Source organism: Sus scrofa, chromosome 6, assembly GCF_054392235.1.
Source record: "Sus scrofa isolate SSC_HxYL_T2T_F1_AM1 chromosome 6, Sscrofa_HxYL_maternal_Yorkshire_Landrace_v2.0, whole genome shotgun sequence".
NCBI lineage: Eukaryota > Metazoa > Chordata > Mammalia > Artiodactyla > Suidae > Sus > Sus scrofa.
The window spans coordinates 14722569-14744912 of NC_139388.1; the positions used below are offsets into that span (position 1 = coordinate 14722569).

General features: G+C 43.5%; 1 protein-coding gene across 6 annotated transcripts in view; it reads right to left on the reverse strand.

The window, feature by feature from the left end:
• Positions 1-22344, reverse strand: part of HYDIN (HYDIN axonemal central pair apparatus protein) — a 549453-nt gene that overhangs the window by 93442 nt on the left and 433667 nt on the right. For all 6 annotated transcript variants that reach the window (XR_014805538.1, XR_014805539.1, XM_084959659.1 and 3 more), the window contains 12 exons: positions 21536-21713; positions 20148-20272; positions 18254-18375; positions 17696-17832; positions 17348-17475; positions 17007-17198; positions 16522-16671; positions 13030-13269; positions 8548-8716; positions 5631-5810; positions 5021-5194; positions 2746-2916 (listed from right to left, as the gene is read on the reverse strand). Coding sequence is in view for 4 of the 6 variants with exons in the window: in XM_084959659.1 (XP_084815785.1) it covers positions 2746-2916; positions 5021-5194; positions 5631-5810; positions 8548-8716; positions 13030-13269; positions 16522-16671; positions 17007-17198; positions 17348-17475; positions 17696-17832; positions 18254-18375; positions 20148-20272; positions 21536-21713 (1966 nt within the window). In the remaining 2 variants the exon portion in view is untranslated. The remainder of the gene's footprint in view (positions 1-2745; positions 2917-5020; positions 5195-5630; positions 5811-8547; positions 8717-13029; positions 13270-16521; positions 16672-17006; positions 17199-17347; positions 17476-17695; positions 17833-18253; positions 18376-20147; positions 20273-21535; positions 21714-22344) is intronic.

Here is a 22344-nt window from a genome sequence, read left to right on the forward strand (position 1 = left end):
CTCCCTTGAGAGCTGTCACTCTACTCACGTGGCTCCCTCCTCTCTTCTCCCAGGAGCTAATTATAGCTACAAGGACCCCATACTGCACTTGGGAGGTGCAGAAAGGCTTGGAGGGCTCACAGGCACGAAGAGCCTGAAGTCATCTGTAGAGCAGCTGCACTAAAGTTCTCCTCGCCAGGTCCCGTCACCCTAGTCCCTCCAGGCTCCAGCCCCTGTCACAGTCCTGCTCTCCCTGGCCCATTCCCTCCAATCCCCAGAATGATGGCTGGGGAATTTCTTCTGTGCCCTCCACATGCCTTTTACCTTTTTCTGGCCATAGCATCATTCCTCCAGCTCTTAAAAAACCAGTTCTTCACAGTACAAAACAAATATATTTTCATTTGACCTCTCATTTCTTTCAAGATATCATTTTACTTTTCTTTCCTTCACTGCCCAATTTCTCAAAACAGTGGTCTAGACCAACTCTGTCCAATACACATATAACATGTACCACATAGGTACATAATTTAACTTTTCTAGTAGCCACATTAAAAAAGTAAAAATTGATTTTGATGGTATATTTTATTTAAGGCAATATATTAAAAATGAGATCGAGAGTTCCTGTTGTGGAACAAAGGGTGGGGGGAAAAATGTAATGTACACATGTAAGGATAACTTGATCCCCTTGCTGTACGGTGGGAAAATAAAAAAAAAAAAAAAAAAAAGAGAAAGAGAGAGAGTTCCTGTTGTGGCACAGCAGAAACAAATTTGACTGGGATCCGTAAGGATACAGGTTTGATCCCTGGCTTCACTCAGTGGGTTAAGGATCCAGCGTTGCTGTGAGCTGTGGTATAGGCTGCAGACATGGCTCGGATCCTCTGTTGCTATGGGGTGGGCTGGCAGCTGTAGCTCGCATTTGATGCCTAGCCTGGGAACCTCCATATATCTTGGGTGTGGCCCTAAAAACAACAACAAAAAAGACTTAAGTAGAAATCCGTGGCTTGCTTAATATGGCACATAAATTATAAATTAAAAGCAATAGACACATGAGATGTAACTAGAGCAGAAAACATTTCAATGACATCAGTGGTACTGAAAAATACACACCCATAACCTTGAGTTGCTGAAAACTCAAACTGGACCTCTGAACCATGCTAGCAGCATTAAATATGATAGTGGCTACTGTGGGTCATTCTCTCATTTTGATATCAAAAGAGGGGTTGGGGGTGGAGAGGAGGATGCTTGACCCTGAAAGGCCTTGTAAACCTTACTAAGAAAGGAAGTTCCCAGGCGAGGGGTCGAATCAGAGGTGCAGCTGCTGGCTTACACCACAGCCACAGCAACTGGAGATCCAAGCCAGGTCTGCAATCTATACCATAGGTCATGGCAATGCCAGATTCCCCAACCTAAAGAGTGAAGCCAAGGATCGAACCTGAATCCTCATGGATACTAGACAGATTCCTTTCTGCTGAGCCATGACAGGAATTCCAGGGTCGAATCATTTTTACATAAATACTCAGAACAGCATAACCTGCTAGTTGATAAAACTGTTCTCCTGCCCTGTGGGTCTATAGAAGACCCAGGGATCCAGGATTCTCTCTCTCTCTCTCTCTTTTTTTTTTTTTTTTTTTTTTTTTTTTTGGCTTTTTAGGGCTGCATGTGCAGCATATAGAAGTTCCAGGGCTAGGGGGTGAATCAGAGGTGCAGCTGAGGCCTACACCACAGCCACAACAACTCAGATCTAAGATGCGTCTTCGACCTACACCATTAACTTGCAGCAACACTGGATCCTTAACCCACTGAACGAGGCCAGGGATTGAACCTGCATCTTCATGGGTACTAGTCGGGTTCATTACCACTGAGCCAACGGGAATTCTGAAGCTAGGATTCTAAACCTCTGGCAGGTAAGGCCTCACTACTATGGGGTTTTAAAAACTCAGTAACTTTCCTCTCCAGAAAACTTTCTCCTCCTCCTCTCAGGTTCCCTATCTTGGTGAATGACATGACTCTCTTCCTGTTTCTATAGCTGGAGATCTTGGTGTGATTATCTTGGATGCCTCTCCCTCCAATTCCCTAGTAAGCAGGCGGCTATCAGTCAGCTGGCCCGGCCCCATTCACACTCAGCTTCACTGGTGCATCCTTTATGAGACGTCACCAGAGCTCCTTTCCTACTGCAAACTTCTGACTATTTCTCATGTGGGATGAAAACTGCCCAGCTCCTCTTTTCCTTCAAAATAAAATGCAAATTTCTAATCTTGACATCAGCATCAACTGTGATTAGCCTCAACTAGCCTTCCTACCTCTAATTTACTGTCAGCGCCCCTGCTTCTCCGTCTGGAATGTCCTCACCTTCATCTTTGCCTATGAACATTCTCCTCCTCCTTCAAAGCCCATTTCCATGAAAGCTCCCCCAGATCATGCTTGTTGGAACCCAAATACCCCAAAGTTGGTCTCTTGCAGAAGCTGGTATTTCTGTTATGTGATTTTTCTCTGTTCTGAATGAGCACACGTCTGCTCCCCTACAGGCATCACTCCCAAAGCTGTGGGTCACATCCATTGCCCTGTTCCCTGCAGTGCCAAGTGTACTCCTGCACTGGGCAGCCAGGAGAGCTGTGGATGTTGGGTGAAGAGAATTCTCTGGGCTCCTAAGTGGGCAGCATGTTATAAGTCAGCCTTCAGTAGGGCTGGGAGAACAGCTCAGTGGGGGAAACTGACAAGATGCATGAAGGCCACCTGACTGCACACATCAGGGGCAACGGCTCTCACCAGACTCCTCTTCTTTCATGGACTGCTCGATGGCAGCCCTGATGCAGAGCTCACGGGCCCGGATGCCCGGGACGTTGTTGCTGTCAGAGATGGCTTCCAGCACGACAGAGTCCATGTTCAGGCAGGCTGCACTGTAGTACTTGGCCATGCTGACTGCGGTGGCTGACTTTCCTAAAAAAAAGGTCAGAGGGATGCATTTCATGGTTCTCAATTGTTCAGTGTCCTAGACACAAGAAATTTCTAGAACAGGCTCCTGTAAAGTGATTCCTGTAAGTGCCCTGCTTCCAAGATTCTCATGTGGCTAGAGGCAGCAGCAGAAAAGAGAGGGAAGACCTGAGTCAGAAGCCAGGACTGTGGATTCTGGCCCCAGTTCTACCACTGATGAGCTGTGTGCTATGGCACCTCACAGCCACTCTGGATTTTCTCCTTGGTTTAAAAAGTGATTCTGTCAGATGAACTTCAAAAATCCTGTTGTTCTTACCGCCTCTGATTCTAATGGGAACAGTTTTTTTTTTTTTTTTTTTTTTTTTTGGTTAACCTGTGTTGGTCTTTTTTTTCTCATTTCAAAATACCTGCTCATTAAAAAGAAAGCAGACAATTCATAACAGGAGAAAAGACTCATAACTTGCTCCAGAGAGATAACATCATATGGTTGCCAAGTATGCATATGTAATGATTCCATTAGCATTTCTTATATATAAAAAAAAGCACTGGGTTACTGGTAGCCTGAGTAATGGCCCTCACAAAGGTGTCCACATCCTAGTCTCTGGAACCTGTGATTATGTTACCTTATTTGGTAAAGGGGCTTTGTAGGTATGACTAAATTAAGAATCCTGATATGGGAGACTGCCCCAGCTTATCTGGGTGGGCCCAGTATAATCACAAGGGTCCTTGAAAGAGAGAAGTAGGATCATCAGAATAGGAACAGGTGATGTGATGATGAAAGCAGAGAAAGAGAGACTAGAAGATGCTACAATGCTGATTTTGAAGAAGGAGGAAGGGGCCATGAGCCAATGAATGCAGGTAAGGTTTCTAGAAGCTAGAAAAGGCAAGGAAATGGATTCTCCCTTAAAGCTTCCAGAAAGAATGTTGACCCATCTTAGACTTTTGACGTCCAGAACTCTGAGAAAGTAAATTTTCATTTTGTAAGCCACTGAATGTGGTTATTTGTTATAGTAGCAATAGGAAATTAATACAGACTACAGATTGTAAGCACAGCATTTTTTGCTCACCTAAAATCATGTATCATGTACATTATTCATTCAATATGCTTTTATGGCACTTTTTTTTTTTTACTGTGATTGTATACATAAAAATGTTACCATTTTACCTGTTTTTAAGTGGACAGTTCAGTTGCTAAGTATATGCGTGTTGCTGTGCAGCCGTCACTGCCCTCCGTCTTTAGCACTGGTTCATCTTCCCAAATGGAAACTCTGTGCCCGGTAAACAACACCCTTTCGTTCCTCCCTTTCCTCAGTCCCTGAAAACCACCATTCTACTTTCTGTCTCTATGAATATGACTAGTCTACATGCCCCGTATAAATGGAATCATACAGGAGTTGTTCTTTTGCATTTCACTTATTTCACTGAGCATAATGCTTCAGGGTTCATCTATGTTGCAGCACGGGTGAGAACCTCCTTCCTCTTTATGAGCGAATAGTATCCCATTGTACCATACTTAGTTTATCTATTCATCTGTCAGTGACAGTGAGGCTGTTTCTACCTTTTGGCAATTGCGAACGATGCTGCTATGAACGAGGGTATACAAGACACTGGTGATAGAATTCACTCCATGAACGTACTATGGCTTAACTAACTAGTCAAATGATGATCTAAATAAATGCTTCAGTTGCTTCCACATTGTTAGTATGGGCAACAGTGTTGCAGGGAACACTCATGCAGTTAATCTTTGTCCATATGACTATTTTCCTAAGATAAACGTTTAGAGGTCGTACTGCCAGGTCAAAGAGTTTGGCCTTATCTTCCCTCTCTCTTTTTAAGTAACTTAATGTTTTGGATTTGTCTTTAATATTTTAATGTTATTAAATTATTGAAGGACTAAAAGCTCCAACAATTCAGAGACGTATTAATTAAAAATGAGGTGTCTTTGCTCTTTCTCTAACCCCGTATTTCTGAAGGTGACAGTTTAACACCTTTGGGGATGATCCTTCGGTATATAAATTTCAAAGACAAGACTCTTTTATTGCCTCAAAAATTACACGTGCCAACTTCACCATAAACCTAAAAGGGGGCTGCCCCTCAGGGCTGTGCACACCTGACAGGGGCGTCCCGTGGATGATGATGGCGATGCCCTTCCGGTTCCTGGCCATGCGGCCTTCTGCAGAAACGTCAACGCCCAGGTGGCGAGCGATGGCTTTGCTCACTGGGTTGCTCTCTACTTCTCCAACCTCCTCTGTGGAGTGGCTGTCAATGCTCTGAATCTTGTCAGCTGCAAATTAAAAATAGATGTGTGTGTGTGTGCATGGTGTGTGATGCACATGGAGTGACTTTTTCTTATTAAATTTTATTTCAAAATGACAGACAGGATCTGCTGCAGATGCTGCTGCAGTCCTCACTCCCCCTTCAGCATGTGAAAGTGCCCTTTCTGGCTAATAATTTGTCCATAGCTGCTAGAATTGAAAACACAGATATTCATTGACTCTTAATCCCATATGGGGGAATGTCTCCTACTGAGAATACTGAAAATGAGCTGAACTTTCACCAGTAGGGCAAATGACTAAGAACTGATGGCATATTCATGTTACAGAATTAATATGTAATAGTGTTGGGAAGATGCATTTTATGGGGAGAAGGAAAGGCACTGAACAGCCTTCCCACTTCTGCTTAGAGAGACCTGGTACTGAAATGTTAAAACACATGGTTACTTTGAAACATGATTTTCTCCAGGCTTTCCTCATCCTCCTCTTCTTCTGGGTAGGTCCTGGACTCAACCATTGGGACGTGCCGCTCTTCCAGGTTGGATGTGACAGAGATCCCTCGGCTCAGCGAGGTCCTCTTTGTGCTGGCAGAGGTTCCCTGTTCTGACAAGGGCCCATCGTCTTCTTCTGCCAGGGGCAAAGGATGGAAACACAGGCAGAAAGAGTTGGGAGGAGGACAAGGGAGATGGGGCAGAAAAGGGAAGAAACACAGAGAGGAGAATCATTGAACTGCATACCATCACCCTGGATAATCAATCCAACCCAAATAAATAAGAACTGCGGGCAGTCTGCTGATAAGTTTCTCTGCCCACAGTGTTTCTACATTTTTCACAGAAAAAATAATTAATTAAACTGGAGTAGTGTGTTAGCTTCAGGTGTACAGCAAAGTGATTCACTTATACATATATTTATTTTTTCAGATTCTTTTCCCTTATAGGTGATTACAAAATATTGAGTATAGCTCCTGGTGCTATAAAGTAGATCCGTACTGATTATTTATTTTACAAATAGTCTATGTTTTAACATTGAAAAAATACCAAAATTAAACATTTGCTCCAGAAAATTTAGGAAATTTAAAAGAACAAAAACTAATAAAGTTTAACTGGAGAAAGAGATATACATGGACAAAGAAATGTTTGCAGAAGAACTGCAGCTTAATTTTATGAGACCAGTACAGGAGGGCTGCAACCTCTTAGATTTTCAATTTTAATTTTTCAAAACTGAAGTGGGGATCGTACTGTATGTATCAATTTGTAACCTTCTTTCCCCCTTAATTCATCATGAACTTTTCTCCATGTCACTGGCAAGCATATCTACCACTGTGTCTGTCTTGTACCCTCCTCGCTGCCCCATCCCCCTGAGTTTCAGGGGATGCATTGGGCTGTCATTGTACAAGGTGATTTCCGCCCCCCCAGAGGGGGGCAAGACATCCTCTTTGTTTGGATTTGAGTCAGAGAGGTTTTGACTCTCTTGAGAATGGCAGGGATGTGACTTGGAGCTGCCGACTTTCCCTGGACATGGTCTGGAAGCAGAAAAGGACATGTGCTCTGTGAGAGCAGAGCAAGCCGATACTCGGAGAGGTGCTGGTGGGAAGCAGAATGAGTACCTCTCTGGGCTCTTACTGACCCTCAGGTCCTGGCTTGAGACCGCTTTTCCAAGTGCCAAAGGGAAAAACAAACCCACAACCAAGGTGTGTAGGATGAGGAAGAGAGTGACAGGGCCCTTCCTGGCCCTTGCTAAGTCCTCTCCTGTAGCCCCTCGTGGCTTTCTGCCTCAAGCTGCCGGGCAGTCCTGAGTTGAAGTGTCTACCCCCCGACCTCTTTCTGACTGTGAGCTGGGGCTGGTCTCGCGGATCTTTCTTCCAGCACTTCAGCTCAGTGCTTGGAACATAGTGGTGCTTGTCATGGGCTTAACTGGCTTCCATAAAATTCATTTGCTGAAGTCCTAACCCATGACCCCCAATATTCAAGAACATAGACTACTTGAAGCCAGGGCCTTTAAAGAGGTAATTAAGTTAAAATAAGGTTATATGAGTGTACTAATCCATCCATAATCCAACATGATTGATGTTGTTATAAGAAGAGATTAGGACACTGATACACACAGGGTGAAGTCCTTGTGGACACACAGGGAAGTGATAGCTATCTATAAGCCAAGGCGGGAGGTTCAGAAGAAAACAATTTCACCAACACCTTGATGGTGGATGTCAAGTCTCTAGAATTAGGAGAGAATAAGTTTCCTAGGGTTAAGCCGGCCAGTCTGTGGTATTTGAAAAGCCAGTTCTAGTGAGCCAGTATGCTCAGTGGATATGACCAGGAGACCGGGTGGAGAGCAGCCTTCTTCTCTCATCAGCTTCTAAGGCAAACAAGTGTTCTATCTCCCTGAGAGACAGCAAGGCAGGTCCAAGGGCAGGACTTCATTCATTCACTCATTCATTCATCAATCCACTCTTACAGCACCCATTCACTGGGTACTGGATGTATCAGGTGCTGATTTATGCACCAGGTTTGCATTGGCAATACATGATCACAGCCTTTCTGGGGGCTTCCTGTGCCTTTCTGGGGGCTTCCTGTCTAGTGAGGAGATGGGTGAAAGAAAATACACGTGATGAATGTCATGTAGAAGGAGAGAGCAAGTAAGACCAGGGAGGGCACAGGGAAGCAGGGAGAAAAGCAAATGCCCTGACAAGCTGCATGATCCTACAGGTCACCCTGGAACTTTGATGCTCAGGTGCACACAAGGGGGTGCTGGGCCAGAAAGGGCAAGATTATGGGTAACTTGGGGGTGCTGGGCCAGAAAGGGCACGGTTCAGCTTTGCAATTGCTGTTCGGCCTTGAGTGCCATGGAAGGGGTTCTTCCTCGTGTGACCCCTCCCCCCACCTCTCACAGGGCACCAATATCTACCATGCGTGACGGATCACCATGCATGGCATAGGCGCACACATGGAGGCCGTGGAGTAGAGTGGTAACCGTCATGGAGTCAGAGACATGGGCTCGAGCCCTGATTCTGCCACTTAGAACCACGGACCTGGCCTCTCAGTGCCTCATCTTTCATCTTGCATGTGTGAAGCCCTTAGCACCGAGCCTGCTGTCTAACAAGTGTTCTTCTACACCAACAGTAGCTGTTTCTAAGTCTTAACTTCCCCCAGACTCCGGTGAGAGCAGAATGTGCCACCCCGCCCCCCCGACCTCTGTGTCCATGCAGGGGGCAAGACAGGACCACTTTATAAGGGTTAGAAATGGAATATATAAGGTGCTCAGTGCCTGCTTGGCACCTGGCAGGTGCTCAGTAACTGGCTGATTCCCCAGTAGAGAAAATCCAAAGAAGCCAGGCCAGTGGCTGGACTGGGGGCTGAGTTCTCACCATTCTCCTGTGCCAGACTCTCCAGATATTTTGCCTTCATCTGCTCCTCTTTTGACCGCTTCATCTCCTTGAAGTACTCAATCACCTCTGGGGGCAGCTTCTCCCCTGGAAGGCGGGGAGGCAGCAGCAGAGAGTTGTAGGAATCGTAGCCCTTCAGCATTCGCAAGATCTGCTCAAGGAGAACAGGAACTGTGGTTGGTCCCACTGGAAGCTTCCTCTCCATGGCCCCAGGTGGCTCTGCCACTCACCTTGCAAAAGCCCTGCTCCTGCCTGAGCCTGAGGTGTGCACAGATACTTTCTGGATTTCTAAGGGCAGGGTCCTTTGCAGAAGTCTAAAGTATAAGGATGAGCCCTGAATCTTGGGGATATAGGATTTTTTAATTTTGTCCCATTTGAGCCTGGGCGTTTCCCATGTGGAAAAGAATTTTCTTCTTGTTTTAAAAATAACATTTACTGTTTTTCTTTTGTTTATTTTTTCCCCACTGACAAAAGTTCAGAACTCAACTATCCATTTTGAGTGACATGTTATTGATAAGCATTGTGGTTAGCAATAGTATACTAGGTAAAGGGGTTGTCTCATAAATAAAGGATTCAGAGAAAAACAGGTAAAATGTCATTAAGTATGTGTGTGTATATTTGTGTGTGTGTGTGTGTGTGTGAGAGAGAGAGAGAAAGAGAGAGAGAGAGAGATGTATGTTGGGGTTGAGAGATGAAGCACAGGATGCATAGTTAAATTTAAATTTCAGATAAGCAATGAATAATTTTTAAAGTATAAATCTGTCCCATGTTGTTTATATGGATACAAATTTAATGGGGGCAACCTGTTTTTCTTTCTACTAAATCCAAAACCCTAGTGTACATATATTTATAAAAGACGGTAAGCAATTATGGAACTATATGACCTAATTCACTGGTGTGAAAAATCAGTTTTGTTAGGTAACACTTTGAAATCACCAGTTTTAGTTGTTTGAAAACAAATGTTAATGAGCTTATTCTAAAATCTAGATGGAGGCTAAGAATAGTTAAAACACTAATGAAGAAAAATAAGAAAGAATCGCCCTACCAGACATCAGGATTTATAAAATTGGAGCAAGAGACAGGGTGGTATCTTTTTTTTCCTTTTTGGCTGTCCTACATGGAGTTCCAGGTTAGGGATCAGATCCGAGCTGCAGTTGCAACCTATGCTGCAGCTGTGGCAGTGCCAGATCCTTAACCCACTGTGCTGGGCCAGGGATTGAACCTGTGTCCCAGTGCTCCAGAGATGCCACTGATCTCACTGTGCCACAGGGGGAACTCCTAGACAAGGTGGTGTTGATGCTGGGATAGATAGACAAATTGACCAACAAAACAGAAGAGAGAGCTCAGGATAAAGCCATGTGTATGTGGAAAGTGGACACAGAACAGAGGTGGCACGGCAGACCAGCGGGGAAAGATAGAACCATACCAAAGACTGGTTGTTGCTGAGACACAAAGGCCTGGCCAACGTGCTTCAACTGGGGTAAGCCTAAAGAGGCAGCCCAGCTCCAGAGCTTCCTGTGGGATCAGCTGAAGTCTGTCCAATCTCATCACAGTTCACCTTCTCGGTCCACCAGTCCCATGCCCCTTATTCTTTACAGGGGTTGTCCCTGTGAGTGCTCTCTGATGAACCTTCTACATGCAGATCTCAGTCTTAGATTCTGTTTCTACTGACCCTTACCCACAACACAGCAAGTTGTGCCAACATCAGCTACGGAGCATTTAATAAATACCTAATGTAAAGACTTGTTTCTAAAGGGACAGAATCCCATTCTGAGAAAAATTCCTAGACGCAGAATCCAAATTGGGCAGAGCATAAACACTGGATGTAAAGAAGATAGAGATTCAAAGCCTGAGTTGGGGGAGGGTCCAGAGGAAGCAGAACCACCTTAGCTAAGTCATCCCCAAATTTCTGAGCCATAGCAAACAGGAGAAAACAATGGAGGAATGCATTTAAGATATTCAAGTACAGAAAATGTGAGCCAAGGATACCTGATCCAATCAAACTGATCCTTAAGCACAAAAGCTACAGAAAAAAAAATTATGAACATGTGAGTATTCAGAGAATACTGTTCCCATGGTTCCTTCTTGAGGAATCCACTAGAGAGTTAGCTGAAAATCTAGTAGTGATTGGAGACGCTTCATCACAAAGACTAATGCTGAGCATTGAATATATTCAAGTGTACAACTAAGACTATACAATGGAAATTTGGTTGTGACATCTTAACACTGTAAGCTCTGACACCATAGGTTTAATACAGGAAGCAAAATGAGATGACTACCCACTAGGCACTAACTGGAAGTTAAAAAAAATACGATTTTTAAAAATTTATCACATCTGTAGTTATATAATGAAAAGAAATACCATTTTAAATTGGGCAGTGGTGAGGACAGGGAAAAAGAGATTACTAGCTAATTTCATTATTGCTCATAGTAGGGAAGTAAGAGGCAGTTTCCAAAAAGTGAGATACTAAGAGCATAAGATATAGGTATAGTTTATATATATTAGCCTCGAGGTAGGAGAGCAGGGTAGAGATAGTCATAATGAACCTGGATAGATGAATGAAACAGAATAGAGATCCCTAGAGATCCCAGAAATAGACTCAAATAAATATAGTCAACTGGTCTTTGACAAAGGAGCAAATGCAGTATAATGGAGAAAATATAGTTTTTTTTTTTTTTTTTTTTTTTTTACAAGTGGTGTTGTAATTGGACAGACACAGCCAAAAGACCAATCTGAATGGATCTTAACTCTTCACAAAAATGAACTCAAGTGGATTACAGGCCCAAATGAGAAATGTGAAACTAAAATTTCTAGAAGGTAGCATAACAGAAAATCCGGATGACCTAGAGCAGGATGATGATTTTTCTAATACAAGTCCAAAGGCACAGTCTAGGGAAAAAATAATTGATAAGCTGGACTTCACTAAAACAAAAAGTTTCTGCTCTGAAAACACAATGTCAAGAGAACGAAAAGACAAGGCATAGACTTGCAAAAGATACATCTGATAAAGGACTGTTAGTCAAAATATATAAAGAACTGGTCTAAGTCAACCATAAGAAAACAAACAACCCAGTTAAAAACTGGGCCAAAAACCTTAATAGACAACTCACTAAAAAAGATACACAGATGGCAAGTAGGCATATTAATATCTGTTTCACATCATATATGTCTTCAGAGAAATGCAAATTAAAACAATGAGACACCACTATACACCTATTAGAACAGACAAAATCCAAAACCCTGACAACATCAAAAACTAGTGAGGAAGAACAGCAACAGGAACTCTCATTTACTGCTAGGAGAAATGCAAAATGGTACAACCACTTTGGAAGACAGTTTGTCAGTGTCTTACAAACTAAACATACTCTCACCATATGACCCAGCAATCATACTCCTTAGCATTTACCTAAAGGAGCCAAAAACTTATGTTCATATCAAAACCTGCACACAGATGTTTACAGCAGACTTATTCATAATTGCCAAAGCCTGGAACCAAAAGCTTTCAGTAGGTGAATGGATAAATAAACTGTGGCATTACCAGACAATGGAATGTTACTCAGCACTAAAAAGAAATGAGCTATTAAGCCAGGAAAAGATATGCAGGAAACTTAAGTGCATATTACTAAGTGAAAGAAGCCAATGTTAATCTCTACATACTGTATAAGTTCAACTTTATGGCATTCTGAAAAAGGCAAAACTATGGAGACAGTAAAAATATCAGTGGTTGCCAGGGGTTGGGAGAGGGAAGAATGAATAGGTGGAGCATTTAGGGCAATTAATATACTTCCTTTGACACTATGATGATGGATACATGTTATACATTTATCTAAACCCATAGAATTACCAGGGGTGAACTGTGATGTCAACTATGGACTTTGGGCGATTATGAAATTCTAGTGAGGGATGTTGATAATGGGGGAGGCGAGGCATATGTAAGGGCAGGAGGTATATGGGAAATCCTGGCACATTGGGCTGTGAATTTAAAACTGCTCTAAAAACAGTTAAAAAATGGACAAGGAGGAGCAATTGTAAAATGTGCAGCCCAGACACACAGGAAAAAGAAAAAAAAAAAGCAGATTTAAGCCCTAATATGATTATTAAATGTAAATGGTCTAAATACGTCCATTAAAAACAGAGACCAGCAGAGCGTATTAAAAAAGACCCAAACATATGCTGTTTACAAGAAACTCACTTCAAATACAATGACTGTGGCATATGTTCTTTTCTGTAAGCATGTATTAGTTGTTTAAAATGTATAATGAGATCACAAAGAAGCAAAGAATTCTGCTCAGGGCCAGGGAAGTAGGTCAGGAAAGGCTGCTAAGTGATTGTTAAATTGACAGGGAAGAGTTCAGGGGAAGAAGGGGCAAAGGTCAGTAGGAAGTTGTCCAGGCAGAGAGAAGAGTACCTGGCAGGGCCCAGCATGTGTAGGAAAATGGAGTTTGATTTTGGTCTCTGCTCACCTTCTCTTCTACATGATATTGCTGGTCAAATTCTAAGGAGTAAAATTCAATGGGAAAGTTGCAGGGGTTCTTCACCACCACCTCGGCCTCGTCTCCAGGTGCATAAGGCAGCAGTGGCCCCAGCTCCAGAATCGACGGACTAAATTCCAAGCGTGGCTCTAAACCTTGCCCCTCTGCCAGCAGAGTAAGCTTTTGAGCACTCTGGGCAATCTGGAACATCAGGGTTTGGCTGTAGAATTTCTGGAAAACATAAAAACAAAACAAACACCTGGATTTTTTCTGTCATGTGCCATGTAAAATTGATAAACACTTGGGGGTTGGGGGGCAGCAAAATTGATCATCTAGATTAAGAGAGAAAACTTTTCTTATAAAATGGCATGAGAACAATTTATATTAGATTTTTGATATTGGGTATCTAGCATGCCAGGCCCTGTACCTAGCGCTTTGTCACGGCCCCTCTGAATGCTGTTCTCATATCTCTCAGATCCTCCAGTGTGCTCAGATGTCGCACTGCCACTATCTGCACTTCTGCGTCTGTACGTCTGGGCTCTTACTTCATGGGCGCTGCTGCCCATGGGTAGGGCAGGGCAGTGGAGGGCAGAAGTGCTAGGCAAGTATCACCTTCTGGGAGTAATCCTCGACCAATGATTCTTGGGAGTTACTGTATAAAGACCCTAGCTCCTTCACTCCTGGGAAGGCATAATTCTGAAATGTGTATTTTGCATATTTCTGTAGAGCTGCAGTGGGATTAAGCTCCAGTCTCCAAGGCAGCTGTCTCATTCATACACCTTATTGGCTGCTTTCCTTTTCCTTATCATCTTCTACTTCTCCATCAGTATTCCCTAAACTCCCCTCCCCCCGACTCCCTACACTTCTTCAGTAATCTGCTTGCACTCAAATTCTTGTCTCCAGGTCTGTTTCTTGAAGAATCTGAATGATCATATTTCTATTATTTGAAGACATGGTTAAACAGCTGGTCAGAGGTGATCAGCTAGGGCTTTCAGTTTATCGGAAACCATTACAATCCAAATACCAGTTGATAGTGATACCAATTACCCTAATCTGGTTTTACGGAGGGCCCTATTAAAATGCATAATCATAGGCCCCTGACTTGGTAGGGGCACAGTAAGGCTGGGAATCCTTTACTTGTAGCAGATGCTCAGGTTGTTCTGATAGAGTTGGGCTCACAGCTTAGGCTTAGAAGGCATGATTGGTACATGATTTGGAGAGCACTAAACTACCTTGGCTAAAGGGGGGAAATCAGATGGCTGGAATGTGTAAGGACATAAATACAAGTTGAGAAAAATACCTATTGCTGGAGGCAGTAAGAGAATGAATTATTGGCTAAGAAGGCTTTTTATATAGGCATAGGCTTTGCAGTTTCTGTGATCCAAACTTCTACATCTTAACTGCTTTTTATGGAACTATTTCTAAAACATTTCATTCATCTCCTTGCTTTCTAACTCAGGGTATTCTGAACACATGTCCTAAAGTCTAGGCGTTGTTAGTAGGGACATCAGTGGCCTCTGTGCTGCTAATGCTGGCGGAGAAGTAGGTGTGGATCGTGTGGGTTGCCAGGCTAACCAGTTCCTTGTAAACACCGAATAAATTCCTCTCCCAACTCTAATTTAAAACATACACCCCCAGTGTTCATAGCAGCACTATTTACAATAGCCAAGACATGGAAGCAACCTAAATGTCCATCGACAGAGGACTGGATGAAGGAGATGTGGAACATATATACAATGGACTATTACTCAGTCACAGGAGAGAATGAAATAACGCCATTTGCAGCAACACGGATGCAGACAAAGACAAATATATGATATCACTGCGGAATCTAAAATAATGATACAAATGACTTTACATAACAGAAATAAACTCATCGACATAGAAAACAAACCGATGATCACCAAAGGGGATAGCGGGGAGGTAGAGAGATGCATTACGAGTTGGGGATTACCATATACACACCACTACATATAAAATAGGTAAACAATGAGGACCTATTGTATGCCACAGGGAAATATACTCAATATCTTGCAATAACCTATAACAGAAAAAAATCTGAAAAAGAATGTGTGTGTGTGTGTGTGTTTCTTGGACACTAGAAATGAACCCAACATTGTAAATGAACTATACTTCAATTTTTAAAAACTGACACTTAACCCCCCCCCCCATTTGGTGGAGACATTTTATTACTTTGACCAATTTCAATTCAACATTTATGGAACTGCTCAAACAAATCTAATTTTTTTTTACTATATTTATTGATAATTAACCTCATTCAGTAAAACATCCAAAATCTTGAATAAACACTCTGGCAGTCTTAAGACACTTCAAGAATGACACACAGAGGAATTTTCTTTTCTTTTAAAAGGGTTGGGAGATTTTGGTAATGACAGAAACAGAGACTCTATTTCAGAATCAGATATGAAGTCATTCACTTTTCTTCCTTCTCACTGTAGATCCTTAGCATTATTCTCAAAACCATTACCAGGAAAACGGGAGTTAACCACAGGTATTTTATAAAGCTCACATCGATTTCTTCTTTTAAAAGAATAGAGAAAAACATTTCCCAAGTGCCTTAGGCTTTGAGCAAAAGTCTTTACAGCGTAACCTCTTGAGATCCTCTCTGGTTCCAGGATTTTATTATTTTTCACTGTGTTCTTTGCCAGGAGTAGCTCTGTGCTGATAGTAAAACACGTGTGTGGCCCAGGGAGTATGTCTACCAGGAAGTACTCAGTATCACAACAACGGATGATAATAGTAAGTAGATCTTGAGTCACTGCATATAGAGCAGTAAGCTATGCATTTTATTCGCATTAATTCATTTAATCTTCCAAATCACCCTAGGAGATAGCAATTGCAGGTGATAATGTGTTATCTGAAATCCAGGGGCCAGATGCTTTCACATTCAGATTTTTAAAAAGGTAAACACAGTGCTCATATCCTCTGCTACAGAGTATCCTCAGCGGGGCCTGGAGCAGGTCCCCTGTAATCAAACTCATGACTATTTCTGCAGTTGCAGTGTGTGAGTCTGCAAACCAAGGGGCATAAATAAAGGTTAAGCAGTCTCATGACAGTTCAGATTAGGTTTTTTCTGCCAAGTGAGTTTGGGACTGAAACTTATGAAATTTTCTTTGCTAGGTTTTAGAACTTATTGGATTTTGGAAGTGCAATGAGGGATTTTGGACCTGTGATATTATTTTTCATTTTACCTAGGAGCAAACTGAGGTTTAGTGAGGCTGAGTAATTTGTCCAAAGCCATGCAGCCTCTAAGGGCAGAGGCAGAAGGTCACTAAGCCAGGTCTGCTGCTAACAGTCCAAGTGTCAGACAGACCTGCTGATTCCAGAGCCGATGCTTGCAAGCACCAGGACACAGCTCCTGAGTAGACCAGAGGGCTGGATGTCACACTGCAGATGGTGAGGGACGAGTCCCGCAAAGTGACCCCGAGAGTCTGCGTGAGACTGCATCTCTTCAAAGCTTACCTCTTCTTTGGGCATGAACTTCACTTGCACATTGGACCTCTCGCCTGGATCCAAGACCCCAGAGGTCGGCTGAATCTCAAAGATCCGTGTCTTTGGCTTGAATTCAGCACACAGTTTCCGTCTTAAGTACTTTGGAATGTGTTTCTCCAGCTGGTTAATGAATATTAGACAATTAGATCATTTTCTGTGCAAAATAGGCTTAGTCTACCCTCCCTTCATTCAACCTACGTTTACTGATTGCCTCCCAGGTGTCAGGGGATGTAGGGAAACCAAGGACAGAGATAAAACAGACGTTTGCCAGACGGCATGACCTCCAGGTCCTTGAGTGCTGGGCTGAGGGCCTAGATTTTATTCAGGAGGCAGCGGCTGTCACTGCGATTCTTGGAGCAGGAGGGTGAAATGAAGAGAGTGAAGGACTGGAATTACAACCCGGGTTGAAATGGAGATGGAAGAGAAAAGGGGACAATGGGCCACACCTCCTTTACCTTGCTAGCTTGCTTTTGTCGGTGGATGAACCATTCACAAGGGACTTGGAGATGATTGGAAAGCTGAATAGTTTCCACGAGGCACTGGCCACACTGAATGGTGGCAAACTCCACTTTTCCACAAGACAGTGTCATACTGGGAATGGTCACCTTTGCTTGGAGACAGATGTGAACTGCTGGCCCTCCAACCACCTAGAAGGGGCATAAAATCGCTGCTGTCATGTGGCCTGGCATTGGAGGAAGAAAGCCCGGCTCTACAATCAGAACTGGAGCATCACAAGGGTGATCGGCAAGCAGAGCTCGAAGTTGGAGGACCAGCTGGGCCCAGTGGAGCATCTTACCTTGATGGGCAGAATGACCTCTTTGTTTCCAACAGAAACATTGCCCCCTTGTGTGTCAAATCTCACTTCGAATGTTTCTGTTTCACAGTAAGGCAGATTCTTGACACGATCTAACTCAATACTGAAGCCTGGACCAAAGCAAACAAAATTTCTTTGTGGGCAAGAAAGAAAAAAAAAAATCAAGAGCTGCTCTAGACAGAGCCCATGGGAGGCGGGATGACCACTCAAAGTATCAATTAAAGGCCTAAACACTCATTCACATGATCCCAGAAGAGGCACAAAAGCTACTCCAGGACAGTACAGAGGGCCACCTTGGTGAAAGGACATTTCAATAGGAAGCCTGGTTACCTGTGTCGTGAAGGACACGCTTTTCTGCATGGAAGGACACTGGGAAGTGACTAGTGTTGGTGATCTTGATGATGTGGGTTCGGACGTCACCAAGGACGATGTAGCCGAAATCCAGGATATACTCTGGAAGTTGGACTCTGAAACAGTTAATGAATGCTCCTTACTGCTGACTTTTCAGGCGTGAGAAAGCATGAGGCTCTCTTCTGCCTCTTTTACTATTCTACTCTCTGGAGTGGAGAACCAACACTCTCCAGAACGGAGAGGAGGAGCAAGACACGCCCCCCAGAAGTCCACACTGCTGCTGCAGCTGTCAGTTCCAAAGGTATCCCATGCTGGCCCCTGAGGACCTGAAGCCGGGACTGTCTGTTAGACAAAGCAGAGGTTTCTGACTTTAAGAGGCAGACACCTGCCCGGTTGGCTGGCTGATAAACAGCAGATACATGAGGCGAGTGGATGTCCTTCCTACTTGGCCAACTGCTCATATGGGGGAGGGCTCTGGGGAGGGCACTGCCTGCTGCCCTATGCCCCAAAACGAGCATGATCAGGAAGGGCACTCACTTGATCAGTTTGCGGCGATGGGAGAAGTCGTCCACGGAACCAGGGACAATTGATTTTTGATGTTCAAGGGCGTAGCCTTGGACTATAAGTCGCTCTACTTCAATTTGGAGCTGAGCATTTAACTGGAGCAGGAGAGAAGAGCAAGCGAGCAGATTCTTTTAGAACATGCATTCCCAACAGGGCAATATTACCCTAAAGGGGCAAAAAGTGCTTCATGAAGGGGAGTGGGCAAAAAATCTTAGGTATTACAGTGGTCTGTGGCCCACCAAAGGGTCACAGTATATAAATAGATGTACAGTATATGTATGGTGTCAAGTTTTTGTTTGGGCACATAGGGTGAGCTAAACAAATTGATACATCTGTGCTACGGAATATTACTCAGTAATGAAGTAAGGAGTGAACTATTTATGTTGATGGATCTCAAGGGCATTATGCTGAAGTAAATAAAAGCCAGTCTCAAAAGGTTACATACTGTATGACTCCATTTACCCGACATTCTAGAAATAACAAGAGTACAGAGATAGAGAGCTACAGTGATTGCCAGGGTAAGGCATGGGGTGACGGGGGATAGCCACAAAGGAGTAGCACGCAAGGGAAAAAACAAATAAAAAATAAGAGGCTCAATTCTCCCTGTTGAAAATAAGGGAAGAGACTTCCAGCTTCTTTTTCTTAGAGCCTTTACTTGAAAAAACTTGTGAGTTCTTTCTCTGCCTCTCTGAAATATATAAATCAGTCTTTTTATAGGCTAACTAAGCCTTTTATCAGCTTTACAACCCAGAAGCGTCTTGTTCAAGGACCTGAGAACCATCTCTCTGACATCAAGAAAGAGAGAGTCCCATCTCCCAGTTTCTGTGGGAGGGTAGGAGTCTGTCATAAAAACACAAGAGGTTTGTTTCTCCTTTGGCTAAAGTTAATTGGCTAACACAGACAGGGACCCCGATGGCCATGTGAATTCAGCACGAACTACATGCGACAAATGGTGCTGTCAAGCCCTCTTACTTGAGGACTAGTTAGAGTTCCTCCTTAAGGACTAGTTCATGTTTACCTTGAGAACACGTATATGATGGGTTATATCTGCTTGGCTCTGTAAAAGACTGAGATTTCATTCTGTCTTTGCATCTCTTTGTGGGCTGACAGTGACACAAAGGAACCCGTCTTGCTTTTAATGCTTATCAATCATAAAATTGTATTCTTTCTTTTCCACCTTTGTGGAGAGATTTTATGTGTTGGAAGGAGATTTTGTTTGTAATTCTATTTCCCACCATGCATAAAGGATATTTATGGAGTTAGAAGAGGATATCTGTATCTTTGCTTTGCTTTTTTTTTTTTTTTAATAGGGCCACACCCACGGCATATGGAAGTTCGGATTGGGATCGAATCAGAACTACACCTGCAAGCCTACGCCACAGCCACAGCAACGCGGGATCTGAGCCACATCTGTGGCCTACACCATAGCTCATGGCAATTATAAAACTTGGACCTTACTGAGTTTTATGAGATTATGCCAGATCCCCAACCCACTGAGCGAAGCCAGGGATCAAACCTCATCCTCATGGATACTAGTCGGATTCTTTTCCACTGTGCCACGATGGGAACTCCAAGAATTCCATATCTTAATTGTGGTTGTGATTACATAAAACTACACATGTGAAAAAACTGGTAGAAGTGTATACACACACACACACACACACACACACACAGATATGCATACACCCAGGCATGCAGACACACGAGTACATATAAGCTCTGTGGCTTGTACCAGTATCATTTTCCTAGTTCTGATACTGTTCTACAGTTGTGTAAGATGCTACCATGGGGAAAAACTTTTTTTCTTTTTTTTTTTTTTTCAGTTTCCTGCGAAACTACTTCCTGTGCAGAGTGAAGCCCATCTTACCTCAAGAGATTCATCTTCGGACACTTCCTCAGGTGTCTCTAAGTGATCAGATGTTTCATATTTGTTGTACTCTTTTTCTAGGTTTTTTCTGGCCTGATTTAAAAAGATTTCATACTTTTCATTTCCTGTGGGGGTTGGAAGGAGAAGGAAGTCAGGATGGCTAGAAATACATAAATTATGCCTAAGACACAAACTATCAGCTGAGGACCAGTAATGTGAGAAGGGATGGGACCTTTGTGATACTTTGCCTGCCATGTTTCCTCTGCTGCAGAGGGTACAGGGTGAGGGAGTTGAATTTGTATCAGAGACTGCACTGCATTTTATGAGGTTATGCTTTAGGGAGCTACCAGCTGGTTCTCAACAACGAGATGGCAATAACACCTTAAGCCACGCATAGGATGACAAGCTGGATCCCAGCTTACATGCTACTTTGCCAGTTCTAGCACCAGTGGCTGCAGCACTTGGGAAACCCCTCCATGCTGGACAAACCCAGACAGATGTTCACCCTGTAGGTTAGTCTTTGTGTTTATTAATTCTCTATTAACAAAAAGAACATGCTTGGTTTAAGTTGCTTTAACAACACCTAAATACGCTACAGTCCCCTGAATCAGGGAGGCTGGACAAGTGGAGGGGAGATTTAAAAGGCTGAGGTGTGAGGGCTTAGTCTGAAGCTGCTTAGGGAAGGTGGATTTCAAGGAGCCCAAAGAAGGATTCTCAAAGGAGAGTGACAAGTTTCTCTTGACTCTTTGTCCTGTGCCCTATGTCAGAACGAAAGGACCCGAGTCAGTCTGTGCTAAATGAGCTGCTGCACTGAGCTTCAGTATCTGTCAAGGCAGAAATATTCTGGAACAGAGGGATGGCTCTGGGAGCTGGGTGTTACCCAGAAAAGCCTTGGCTAGGCATGTGAGTAGATAATTATTAATGGTCTAAATTAGCCTCCAAACTGTGTAATGCCAGCATAAGGGTGGGAACCTTGGGTACCTATCTGTACAGTTTATTTTTGAGACCTGTACTCCTTGCAGTAAGACCAGCCTTCTTCTCAATGGCGATCTGTGAGTGACAGCTCAGGGCGAGGTTGTAGCTGGAAGGAACACGGCAAAGGAGGAAAAGGTTTTTGGAAGTGTAATTTCCTGATCCCTTGATAAGTAATTTAATGATGGCAAGATGGCCCAGGGTCCTAATTTGGGACCACCCTGGACCACATCCTGTCTCACTCATCTCAAGGCACCAGGTCAATTTCAACTCGATGTTTCATGCAACTGAGGAATAACAGAGAAAGGAACTTGGGATGACGCCAAACAAATAACGCACGTTGCCATCAACGTTATCATCAGCAGCTGAAGCGCATCTTGTCATCCAGTGGGGAAACAGGAGAGCAGCAGAAGTACCTTTGAGGTTCCTGGGGAGATCGAGGCAGATTCGGGGAAAGATTCCTTCTCCAGTCAGAGTGATATTTTCTGGGTCCAGGTGGGCAATCTGTATCTGGAAACTCCTTTGAAAGACCTCAGGGACTCCAGGTAGATAGGAAACCTTCAACACCTGCTCTTCTTGTGAACTGATAAAACCCTACCCAGCAGAAAGACCAGAGAGAACTTTAAAAATTATGGACTCCTGCTTCTGGCATTTTGATGGACTAGATGATCCCAAGGGCTTATTGTGCTGGTTACTGTCCATGCACTCTCCCCGCCGAGATCCATTCCCATGAAGCCATTAGAAAATGGCAAATAGAGAAATTAGGCAGCACATGTGGGTGGGCATTTCATAAAAGACGAAACATGAATGGCAGATAAATACAGTAAAAGCTACGCATTCTCAGAAGTAATCAGGGATATGCAAACTAAGATCATAGTGAAAAAATTTTTTAGGAGTTCCTGTCGTGGCTCAGCAGTTAGTGAACCTGACTAGAATCCATGAGGATATGGGTTTGATCCCTGGCTTCACTCAGTGGGTTAAGGATCCGAAGTTGCTGTGTAGGTCACAGATACAGCTCGGACCCCAAGTGGCTGTGGCTCTGGCATAGGCTGGCAGCTACAGCTCCGATTGGACCCCTAGCCTGGGAACCTCCACATGCCGTGGGTGCGGCCTTAAAAATACAAAAAAATATTTAACTATAAGATTGGCAAAATTGACCACATTTTGGTGAGAATGTGTATCAAAAGAAACCCTTATATACAGCTGGCGGGAATGTCAATGGGAA